The 12,512-nt window shown below is 37.6% G+C and overlaps 2 protein-coding genes across 6 annotated transcripts; one reads left to right on the forward strand and one right to left on the reverse strand.

The window, feature by feature from the left end:
- Positions 1-123: 123 nt before the first annotated feature.
- Positions 124-5,854, forward strand: LOC148743617 (separin-like). 5 transcript variants are annotated; one of them, XM_088728565.1, is made up of 10 exons: positions 124-168; positions 653-790; positions 888-1,055; positions 1,497-1,595; positions 2,015-2,085; positions 2,176-2,236; positions 2,709-2,798; positions 3,280-3,392; positions 3,775-3,864; positions 4,181-5,854. In XM_088728565.1, the coding sequence occupies exons 2-10, from the start codon at positions 728-730 to the stop codon at positions 4,263-4,265; spliced, it is 840 nt and encodes a 279-aa protein (XP_088584691.1). In that variant the 5' UTR covers positions 124-168; positions 653-727; the 3' UTR covers positions 4,266-5,854. The 5 variants fall into 5 exon arrangements, 4 of the variants coding, with proteins under 4 accessions (XP_088584691.1, XP_088584705.1, XP_088584710.1 ...); XM_088728579.1 differs by lacking the exon at positions 124-168 and having other exon boundaries at positions 699-790; positions 3,346-3,392; XM_088728584.1 differs by lacking the exon at positions 124-168 and having other exon boundaries at positions 700-790; positions 3,346-3,392; positions 3,781-3,864.
- On the reverse strand, positions 5,831-11,006 carry LOC148743618 (separin-like). The gene is made up of 6 exons (XM_088728592.1): positions 10,917-11,006; positions 10,324-10,436; positions 9,843-9,926; positions 8,305-8,413; positions 8,089-8,144; positions 5,831-7,450 (listed from the first exon to the last, which is right to left on the reverse strand). Exons 2-6 carry the CDS (start codon positions 10,344-10,346, stop codon positions 7,237-7,239), a joined length of 486 nt encoding a protein of 161 aa, XP_088584718.1. The 5' UTR covers positions 10,347-10,436; positions 10,917-11,006; the 3' UTR covers positions 5,831-7,236.
- Between the last annotated feature and the right edge of the window lie 1,506 nt (positions 11,007-12,512).

The raw sequence follows: 12,512 nt of genomic DNA on the forward strand, positions 1-12,512 counted from the left end.
GAAATTTAATTTGTTACGTTGAGCAAATAATGAATTTTGGCAATAATCCTATAGTGTGATATTGACAAGGTAAGAAATTAGAATTATTGTTTTCTAGAGTAGACTGTTTGTACTTTGGAAACCTTCACACATCCAGTAAGCAAGGACAGAGAACTGCTGATCTGCAGGGTAAGGGCTGACTGTGATCCTGCTGTGGTTAAGATTAACACAACATCTGGAGAAGCACAGAACAAGGATTGCACTGTATGTCGATGTGTTTGTAATAACTTGGTTATATTGCGGTTACTCTTTTGTTGTATTTAGGGAGAGTGGACCTCTCACCTCTACGTTGGAGGAGGTAGTAGCTTACAGTCAGTTGAGATTCTGTAGTGCAGGTGTAAGCTTTGTCGAAGGTCAGCATGAGGGGTTTTTGGGTAAAACACTGAACTCTCACAATACCTCTTTATTCTAGAAGATCACTAGAAATACGTCTGAGCAAACTGTCTGGATATCATTATTCTGACAAAACAGTGGGGGTAACCTGCGCTTACTAGTAGATAATTTCTCATTTAACCACTAGAAAGTCTGTAAGTAATGATAAAAGCACAAGAACAGGGTTGGCGAAGTAAATTAACCTAATTAACTATTGACTGAAACAATTTATTTTGTAAAGGGAGACAAAGTTCTTATGGATCTTTGAAAGCTGTTCCAGTCTGGTGTATTGGAGGAATTTGACAGCATCAAAAGCATGAATATTAACAACACAACCGAGTGGTGGACACTAAGGACAAGGCTTAACAGGAGAATGAAGGTGATCAGCATTTCAACTCTCACGAGCCATGAATGTGTATCCTCTCCTATGACATAACTGAAAGTCTAAATTGTAATAATTATGGTCATTTCTTTAGAACCTTTTGGAGAAACTTGAAGGTTCTTGGCTTGGAAGATGGAGAGGAGTTCTTCTTGGTCAGCCTATTGATGAAGAGTATTGTGAATCAATAGCATCCTTAGCCAGAGAGTTGGAAGAGAAAGTTTCAATCCTGTGTGGATGCCGTCCTGATAATCATTTGCTTGAAGTATGTTGTGCATGAATCAATCAGAGTTTCCTGAGTTATAAGGATGGCAGATTGTATGAAAAATGTTTTGTCCATCAATCTTTGTTATGATTTGTGTGCCATCTTTGGTGCTTGACCCAAAGATGACAATTGAAGTAGCAAAACCTTGCATAGTAACCGAATGGAAACTAGGGATGGTTGAGTGGCAAGAGCACTCACCTCCCTGCTGTTCCACAGGTTCAATTCCCAGACCTGGTGTCATATGTGGTATGTGGGTCGGTATGTCCTTGCTCCAAGGGTTTTTATACAGGTTCCTTGGTTTTCCTCCCTCCACAAAAACCAACATTTCAACATTTCACTTTAAACCAGTGGACAAGAAGAACCACCTCATGGAATGCTGCCAGCTAAATCCCATTGTCATTAATAATATTTTTATTAGTAAGTGTCCTTTGTTTGTTGTAGGTCCTCATAGATTCGTCATTTTGCTTGTCAAGAAAAGAAACTGCTGAAGCACTGATTGAAATTACTGCCATGGATGCTACCTTACCTTCTTTTGAAAAAGTAAGAACAAGAAAATTTTTGTTCCAAGCAAAGAATTCGTAATCAAGTGTCTAAAGTAAGTTGGAATTTCACTGCTTTTCTCAAAGCATAGGGCTAACTCTTCACTCTAATGAAGGGCTAAAGTCAGATTTAGCAACTACTTACATTAACTAAATTGTAATTTGGTCCACTTGTGTTTCCTAGACATAGCAACCCTCTGGTTTTTTTCTTCTCAACCTGTATTGCAATAAGCTGTTGTGATTATTTTTGTTTTGATTATTTGGTGTTTAATAAAATTGCACTCTATTGGTTTATCATCGTCAATTGCCTGACAGGAGAATGTGTTTAGTCTTAGCAACTAGAGACAAAGGGAGGTTCCTCAGCCTTGGCCCTTAAGTAATCATCTCTCATTTCATGTTCTCTCACATTGCATGTTTCAGCTACTTGATGAAGTTCAGAACCTCACTGACAAGCTATTTGAAGATACAGACAAGAAAAGCTGCATAAACAGGTTCGAGGGAACATAAAGGTTAATTTTCTTTCTCACCTTCATTACTTGTACTCTCGAGAAATTATTGATGACAACAAAATTCCTTCTCAGGTCTGGAGGTCACTCTGCAGAGAACATTCCTCGTCATCCTGTAATCCTAACTCTTGGAAAAGTAAGAGCCAGCTTTTTTAGGTCTTACATTTGTTTAGTAATCAGCCATTAAATGTATTCTAGCTCTAGCTCCGAAGACCTGAAAACTGAACAACCAATATGTGGGTTCTTTGTAAATAGATGTTAGTGAACTCTCAAGGAATCAAAGCTTAGCCAAACACAAGGGTGGGGGAAAAGGCATCTGTAATGGACTGACATTCCCATTCCATATTAGTTTAAAAAGTGGTCATATGCAACATTAGTTTAATGGGTACTGGTTGCTCACCATTATATTCAAAGTGTTCAGACACTAAAGTAGACTTATGGGCATGCACAGATATGCTGTAATTGCAAGATGTGTGCCTAAATTGTGGTAGCAGATCTTACTTATCAACTCATTCAGTATTGGGACATACCCTTCTACAATATTTGAAACCAGAGTCAATTTCTGGCATATCTATACATCAAACTGATCTGTATTTTATGATTCATAGGATATTCAGCATCTTCCATGGGAAAGCATACCGATCCTGTTTGACCAACCTGTGACAAGGGTCCCATCTCTGCAATTTCTCTTTTTCCAGGTACACATTCCATTAAGAGGTCTTTGAAAGTTTGAAGACCTGACTTGTTTCTCAAACAACTGTCATGTTTTCTCCCAGAACCATATTGATTTTTATCTCTGCTATGCTGTCAACAGTGGAAAGAAATTTATTTTAATTAATTATATCAACCCTGATGCCCACTGATTGTGTAAACCATGGTTTGGGTTAGACCTTGTGTAAAGAACTGGCTCATTTGGTTTCTGGAGCATAATTCTCCCTTACAATAATAGTTTTGTAATTTTAGGAAAAGAAGTTGTGATCTGATACAAAAAAAGTGTTTGTCATTTCATTATCTATTAGCCAAGGTAAGCATACAGGAAAAATTGTCAATTGATTGAATAGAATGAAGGTCTTTTGAAATGTGGTTGCCTACCACAACAACTTTTGTGCCAGATTCTTAGCTTTTAATACCTTGATATTCATTGTCAGTTAATATTTTTTTCTGCATTTTTCTTGATAGTTATCGTGTCAAAGACAGTTGCCTGAGATTGATCCTGAGAAAACATTCTATGCATTCAATCCTCAGAATAACCTGCCCAACATCCAGAAAATGTTTCAGAAGTGGTTTGAAAGGTACAAAACACAAGCAAACGATTGAAGCAAATGAAACAGAAGAAAGACCTGATGTTGTGTTTCTTATATATTAAACTAGGCTATACAAGTTGATAGAGGTAACACCAATATATTATAAACTGAACAAATAGATTCAATGTTGCTGTGTGTCTGTTTAGTAATAGATCACAGATGACATCAAAATGTAGTAAGAACAAAAAGTGACACAGGAAGCCCAGCCAAGTGTGTCACTGATTTTGGCAACATGTAATGGTTTTAGAGGATAAGAAAGTAAAATGTTGTTGATGGTGACATTACTCTTGCACCTGTTTTTTAATAGATCACAAGTACGAACCAATCAAAATGCTTGTATAATCCAGCTTATATGAATAATTGTTGTCACTTGCAGCGAAGATGGATGGCAAGGTATCACAGGAAAGGCTCCCACACAGGAAGAGTTCAGGAGTGCTTTAACTGACCATGACCTGTTCATGTGAGTTATTGTAAAGGCTCCAGTAAGGGGCCTATTGGCCCACACAGCCAACTAGGAGTATTACCATTCACCCCCCCCCCCTGACAATTCGGCAGAAGCCATTTGTCCTTCTGGGTGAAGAGAGGCACTGTGAGAGTAAAGTGTTTTGCCCACAAAGACTTAATATACTTCTGTTTCATAGTGAGGGTAAAGGTCAAGTGATGGGAGAATTAGGTTTTGCAGTAAGCCTTATTATCAAAGCATGAATGTTTGGAATTCAGAAATGGATCGTTCTTGTCAACAAGAAGCACTAATAAAGTTTTGTTTTTTGTTACAGGACTTTGGTCTTGCTCAAAGTGCAGCAACTGCTACTACCTATCCTACACCAATGGGTTCACTTGCTCATCAAATTTATAGAATAATGTGCAATAAAGGATATGCTAAGCTAGACTTTTCATCTGTGTTCCAGTTCCTGAAGGAAGATCAACATTGAGATAGTTTATTTATGTTAGGTATTTTTTTAGTTGACACAATTTTAATGCGAGGCAATTCTGGAAGAATAGGTTGTTTTGCCATGCTAATTTATTTGTAAACTAGTTGCTCTAGGTGTGGAGAATGGCAGACAAAAGTACTGTTAAAGGTGACTTGGAGATGTCACGAATGATTAGGTTTTCACTCCCCATGTCTGGAAATTTGGCTTGATGCAAACAGATATACCTTTAATAGAGGCTAAATGGGGCCAAATGGCCTCATTATTTACTATACCATTCATCCATTCATGTCAAAAGCAAAATGAAAGGAAAGTGGTCTTCTGATCAAAGGGTGTCAGCGAATTTTTAGGTGCTTGCTGTAGTGTAAGTTACAAAAAAAATTTCTAAACTTTTACACAGTAAATTTTGGTCCATGTCATCTGTAGTTAACTTCAAAAAGACAGACATTGCCATATCTGAGGCCAGTTGAAACATTTGTGCATCAACTTGATGAATTCATTTTGTAACTTATACCCCATTCACACCAGAAAACTTGTTTAGTTAAACCAGGTTTAACTAAATAAAAATCAGAAGCAGAGAACTGAAAAACTAAATTTTCCACGAGATTCAAGCAATTCCTAAATTGTATTTTCAATGTGCCACATTTGAAGTTAACCAAATATTGATTTGAGCAGCTTCTATGGAGCTGTTGTGTTAAACCATGTTTAACAAAACAGCCGTAAAGCATGTTTAGGCTTTGGTGTCAATGGGGTATTAGTCATCCTCAGCGTTACCACTGGTCATTCCAGGTGGTTCAATAATCTTCACCAAGGGATCAGATTAATAATTTCTTTACCGCTCAGCAAACAGTATTATTTTTGCCATTGCACTATTTTGATACAGCATGCCCAATATAGCCAAGGTGTCGAGTACATGTATACACAAAGTTACTTAGGGTGGTTGTTTTCAGGATCTACTGAAACAGTTCTTTTTATTGATTAACATTTTGATCATTGCATGACTGCAAGAAGTTGCCACCTCGGTGGTCTGTCACTGGCCTTAAAGCATAAGTATTAACCCTTTCACTCCTGAAACCTCAACAGTAACTCTCCTGGATTTTCAAAGGCTGGATAGTACTATTCACAGAATAAATCTCTACTGGGCGGGTAGTGGAGTGTTTTGTTAACCATTCTACACTGAATTGCGATGTATCTGTTGGATATGGTTTTTCACCCATTGAACAAATAGACTTTGGTTTTAAGGGTAAGGCTTGCTGATTGGTTTTATGCTGTTTTTTAAAGTCCTTGGCAGCCATCCTTTCAAATGTCTGGCAAAAATGGGGAAGCTCTGTGTGAAATCCCATTTAATGCCTGTAAAGGGTTAAAGCAGTTTGTTAGCTCAGCATTGACTATGGAAAACAGCCATTTCAGTGGGTGTTTCCTGTATCAATAAAGATCTAAAAACAGACAGGTAAACTACCAGAAATTTGATTTTGTACTGTTAGTGCAAAACATAAATAAACTGGCAAATTTAATTCTTTATTTAGTATGAAATGTGATACATAATACTAATTAATATTTTACAATTGTTGAGCACTTTGTTTCATTCTTCACATGCACAGAAATGTGTCCATACCCATCTTGGAGAAAACAAAACAGGATTATAAAAAATTGTAATTCAAGAACATCAAGCCTGACTTCAGTATCTGTATTCTCCACATTTCTCTCTATACATTTCCTTTGTTTAGCAATCAAATCTTAGGTTGAAGATAATTTCCTTTATTCTCATGATCCTAATGAATGATTCGGCAGTATCACTGTGTGGAGATATTAGATGCTGATTACTCTTCAGGGTTTGAAAAGTCAACCAAGGGCTTTCTCTGTTTGTTTGGTCCCCCTCTTCCTTTCCCCGTTTGTTTTCATGAAGTTTGCTTGAAAACTACTTCTCTTTCACCATAGCAAACCTTTCAACAATCAACAAAAATGCACATTTGCCTGATTTTCACAGCTACATATGAAGATATATCTTTAAAATCGAGGTTGACACTCAAGCAAGAATACTTGCATTTCCAAGGAGAAACTCATTTTAGATCTTTAAAACTAAGTAAAAAAGGGTTGCTTTTATATTGTTGCATTAACTCCGACAAAATTAATGAAAATACACATTTGAGAGGAAACCTGGAACTATATATTTACATGAATAATTACACTTTATTGAGGCAACAACACCATCATCATCATTTCAAGCTCAATTATTAAAACAAATATTGACACTAAAATTATTAGGTACCTTCTTGGAATTCATTCTGTTATGAATTGTATCCTTTTCCATTTTTTTCACAATTGGTACAGATATCAGAGAAATGCCCTTAATATGCAAGCTAAACTTTAATTGCCAATGTAAAACATTAATATACAGATGACACATTTCTCAAATTGTTCCCAATTGATGATATAATAAGGTAAAATGGTTACAAACAGTTAATAACTGTAACCTTGGTTTGTTATTTGACAAAGCAAATTTTGTTATGTATTCCTTGGATATGTTGGTACTGACATGATTTCAAAAAAAAGTTAGTGCGATAGAGAATAAGAGCTGTAGTAGAACAGGAAAAAAAAGATAATGTCCCTCCCTGTTTCAAATGGGTTTCTTTCCTGTACAACTTAACAGGATTGTGGGACAAAGTATGACAAACTGGCTCTGCTTAAATTGATCGGGTACTTTCAGCCCATGTAGATTTAGCACCTATTGCATATGGTAGTCTACAGTTAAGTGCTCTATCAGCATTAAAATTGTATGCACTACCATTTCCAAACACACTCTGCACAATGCTTGTCCTCTTTGCCACACAATCAGCACTAGTATGGTAAATACTTTGCTATTGCTTACTGGAACTAGAGATATTTTAGTATATAATCCTTGGTTAACCATTCTGTTCCTTGGTGTAAGCTGGAAGGCCATAAACTACAGGAGATGCTCCTATCAGATATTTCAGTTTACAAGCTTGTCGCGACTGGCTTAGTACTTGTGGTAACGAGAAACAAGACCCAGATTGAAGCCACTGTTTCAGCAGCAATTCACTGAAGCGATCAATGTCTTTGTCAGTAACATCCCACAAGTTAGCAACGATGGCTGGGCTGAAAGTGAATACATTATAAATAGATTACATGCTACATATCTATACAGTGAACCATAGAGTAGAGCTATGGTCTTTGAAGAATAACTAGTTCCTTGAGGGTCTGGTCCAAGAAAAGGGAGTGCCCAACCTATAAGGAAAGCAAAGTTATACGAGTTTCCCAATGACAAAGGTCAATAGCAGTTGACATTTGGGTTCAAATCAGGACTTGACACTAATGGTAGCCAACTAGCCACACACTTGTAGAAATTCAGTTTTGGCCAGTGTTTTTCGATTTCCACTAGCCAGTGAAGCTAGCAAACAAACTGAAATTGTCATAACATCTAACTTGTCACTGGCCACTTGGCTAGTAAGTTGAAAAGTTAGTGTTGAGCTCTGTCAAATAGAGCCAGAGGTTTCAATAAAAGCTGGTTATCAGCTGTCTATCACTGCCCATGAGTCCTCTTACTGCTGTCTATTGAGCCTGCGAGCTGGCTCTCATGTTTAAGTCTTGCCTTAGGACCCCTTTTCCAAGGACAGCTACCCACTACTATATCAACAGCTGCTTAAGCAAAAAGCTGTTGAAACCTGCAGTATAGCATGTCAGTAAAAGACTTTGTAAGGGAACTAACACACAAGAAATGAATGCCAAAGACATACCAGCCTGCCAGAAGATAGATTAAGGCCATCCCCCTTGGCTCACACTCTCCACCAACCTAATGAATTAAAATAGAGTGGTTACTTATATGCCCCATGCCTAGTCTCAACCAACTACACATCTGAACCAGACAATTGGACACTTCCTTTGCATTTTGTTGGTTTGTCAACAACAATTATGTGATAATGTTTTTCCTTCATGGTCAGGTATAAACTAACCTGTAGTTTTCCCGAACTGCAACCCATAAGCAGAGTAACAGCTCGACAATCCAACCTTTGAATGTCGTCACCCTGCAGAAATTCACGCCCAGTGCCATGACCAAAATATCTAGAAAGAATATTGATGCGATGATTAAAGCAACAACAACAATAAAACTTTCTACTGTAGATACCCTTATCTGAAAATGTTTATCGCATCTAGAACTAAGTATGGGATCATGTTTACTGCAGGTGCTCTCCACTGATATATCAGTTGAGAGTCAGTCAACACTTGGGTGACACTTGGTCGATAGTCAGTTGGCACTTGGTTGATGGTTGGTTCACAGCTGGCCGATACTTGGTTGAGACTTGGTCGACAGTTGATGGTCAATATCTTTACCGATACATTGACCGACTGTCAGCCAAATGTCAACCAACATATCGGTCAAATGTTAACTGACTCTCGACAAATAATTATGTCAACCGATGTATTGGTTGAGAGCACCTACAGTAAATATGATCCTTAATAAGTGTAACAGTTGTATTATGGACCCAGTTTAGCAGCTAAGCAACTGCAACTCACGCAAGAGCATCAAATGTCATATAAAAAGGGTCATAGATACTGATTTCACTTCTAAAATAAAAAAAAAACACCATCTCCCTTGTTTCAGTTGTAATTTGCATATAGTTCAGTCAATGTAACATAAATCATTACTGGTAGTAACTGATGCAGACATATCAGAATGATAATAACATGGGTCATCCAACCTAATTAGTCACACAAGCAAAATTTCAAGTATGTATAAAAGAAACCCAAAGTACCTTTGTCTCTATCTTAGTCAACTTATTTAACATTTAAGAGTCATGATTCTCAGTATTTCAGCACTGACAGCTCTGCAAATATCCAACCTCTACGACCTTTTAAATTTTCTACTTTGTCAATGGCAGGCTTAGCAATTTTCAGGGTTTCAGAACTAGGGTTTATTTTAGAGGTATGCATATCAGAGGGGTGTGAGGGGAACCTTCTTTTCAAAAACTTTGTAAGAGCCAAATTCTTTATATTCCCCCTGATCTGTTGTATACATTTCTTGGTAGAGAACTTGTAATGTTTAAAGATGGAAGCCGACATTCTCAAATGGAGGAAAATGTCACCAGTACATGACAGTTTTTGTTGGGAAGAGGGAGAGGGGTAAATTGCAGGCTGATGAGAGATAGGAAGCATACCAGAAGCTTGCTGTTCTTGACAGAGGGGGCCCATTTAAAAGGAGATCTACTGGAGTGCTTTTAGTTATTCACATGAACAGGTCATGGACAGTCAAAGCTGATGGGAGACCCTAGAATAGTGCACTGGACTCCGGGTTGAGAGGTCTGGGTTTGTGTACTGGCTGGGTTAGTGTGTTGTGTTTGTGGGCAAAACACTTTACTCTCACAGTGCCTCTCTTCACCCAGAAGGACAAATGGCTTCTGCCGAATTGTCGGGGGGGGGGGGTGAGTGGTAATACTCCTAGTTGGCTGTGTGGGCCAATAGGCCCCTTACTGGAGCCTTTACAGTAACTCACATGAACAGGTCATGGTCAGTTAAAGCACTCCTGAACTCTTCCTGTGTGGGAGCATTTCCTGTGATACCTTGCCATCCATCTTCGCTGCAAGTGACAACAATTATTCATAAACATTGGATTATACAAGCATTTTGATTGGTTTGTACTTGTGATCTATTAAAAAACAGATGCAAGAGTAATGTCACCATCAACAACATTTTGCTTTCTTATTGTTTAAAACCATTACATGCTGCCAAAATGCCAAAATCAGTGACACACTTGGCTGGGCTTCCTGTGCCACTTTTTTATTCTTACTACATTTTGATGTCATCTGTGATCTATTACTAAACAGACACACAGCAACATTGAATCTATTTGTTCAGTTTATAATATATTGGTGTTACCTCTCTCAACTTGTATAGCCTAGTTTAATATATAAGAAACACAACATCAGGTCTTTCTTCTGTTTCATTTGCTTCAATCGTTTGCTTGTGTTTTGTACCTTTCAAACCACTTCTGAAACATTTTCTGGGTGTTGGGTAGGTTATTCTAAGGATTGAGTGCATAGAATGTTTTCTCAGGATCAATCTCAGGCAACTGTCTTTGACACGATAACTATCAAGAGAAATGCAGAAAAAAATATTAACTGACAATGAATATCAAGGTATTAAAAAGCTAAGAATCTGGCACAAAAGTTGTTGTGGTAGGCAACCACATTTCAAAAGACCTTCATTCAATTCAATCAATTGACAATTTTTCCTGTATGCTTACCTTGGCTAATAGATAATGAAATGACAAACATTTTTTTGTATCAGATCACAACTTCTTTTCATAAAATTACAAACCATTATTGTAAGGGAGAATTATGCTCCAGAAACCAAATGAGCCAGTTCTTTACACAAGGTCTAACCCAAACCATGGTTTACACAATCAGTGGGCATCAGGGTTGTTATAATTAATTAAAATAAATTTCTTTCCACTGTTGACAGCATAGCAGAGATAAAAATCAATATGGTTCTGGGAGAAAACATGACAGTTGTTTGAGAAACAAGTCAGGTCTTCAAACTTTCAAAGACCTCTTAATGAAATGTGTACCTTGGAAAAAAGAAATTGCAGAGATGGGACCCTTGTCACAGGTTGGTCAAAAAGGATGGGTATGCTTTCCCATGGAAGATGCTGAATATCCTATGAATCATAAAATACAGATCAATTTGATTTATAGATATGCCAGAAATTGACTCTGGTTTCAAACATTGTAGAAGAGTACGTCCCAATACTGAATGAGTTGATAAGTAAGATCTGCTACCACAATTTAGGCACACATCTTGCAATTACAGCATATCTGTGCATGCCCATAAATCTACCTTAGTGTCTGAACACTTTGAATATAATGGTGAGCAACCAGTACCCATTACACTAATGTTGCAAATGACCACTTTTTAAACTAATATGGAATGTCAGTCCATTACGGATGCCTTTCCTCCCACCCTTGTGTTTGGCTAACCTTTGATTCCTTGACAGTTCACCAACATCTATTTACAAAGAACCCACATATTGGTTGTTCAGTTTTCAGGTCTTCAGAGCTAGAGCTAGAATACATTTAATGGCTGATTACTAAACAAATGTAAGACCTAAAAAAGCTGGTTCTTACTTTTCCAAGAGTTAGGATTACAGGATGACGAGGAATGTTCTCTGCAGAGTGACCTCCAGACCTGAGAAGGAATTTTGTCGTCATCAATAATTTCTCGAGAGTACAAGTAATGAAGGTAAGAAAGAAAATTAACCTTTATGTTCCCTCGAACCTGTTTATGCAGCTTTTCTTGTCTGTATCTTCAAATAGCTTGTCAGTGAGGTTCTGAACTTCATCAAGTAGCTGCAACATGCAATGTGAGAGATCATGAAATGAGAGATGATTACTTAAGGGCCAAGGATGAGGAACCTCCCTTTGTCTCTAGTTGCTAAGACTAAACACATTCTCCTGTCAGGCAATTGATGATGATAAACCAATAGAGTGCAATTTTATCAAACACCAAATAATCAAAACAAAAATAATCACAACAGCTTATTGCAATACAGGTTGAGAAGAAAAAAACCAGAGGGTTGCTATGTCTGGGAAACACAAGTGGACCAAATTACAATTTAGTTAATGTAAGTAGTTGCTAAATCTGACTTAAGCCCTTCATTAGAGTGAAGAGTTAGCCCTATGCTTTGACAAAAGCAGTGAAATTCCAACTTACTCTAGACACTTGATTATGAATTCTTTGATTGCAACAAAATTTTCTTGTTCTTACTTTTTCAAGAGAAGGTAAGGTAGCATCCATGGCAGTAATTTCAATCAGTGCTTCAGCAGTTTCTTTTCTTGACAAGCAAAATGACGAATCTATGAGGACCTACAACAAACAAAGGACACTTAATAATAAAAATATTAATAATGACAATGGGATTTAGCTGGGGGCATTCCATGAGGTGGTTCTTCTTGTCCACTGGTTTAAAGTGAAATGTTGAAATGTTGGTTTTTGTGGAGGGAGGAAAACCAAGGAACCTGTATAAAAACCCTTGGAGCAAGGACATACCCACCCACATACCACATATGACACCAGGTCTGGGAATTGAACCTGTGGAACAGCAGGGAGGTGAGTGCTCTTGCCACTCAACCATCCCTAGTTTCCATTCAGTTACTATGCAAGGTTT

This window comes from Stylophora pistillata, chromosome 1 (genome assembly GCF_964205215.1).
Source record: "Stylophora pistillata chromosome 1, jaStyPist1.2, whole genome shotgun sequence".
Taxonomy (NCBI): Eukaryota; Metazoa; Cnidaria; class Anthozoa; order Scleractinia; family Pocilloporidae; genus Stylophora; species Stylophora pistillata.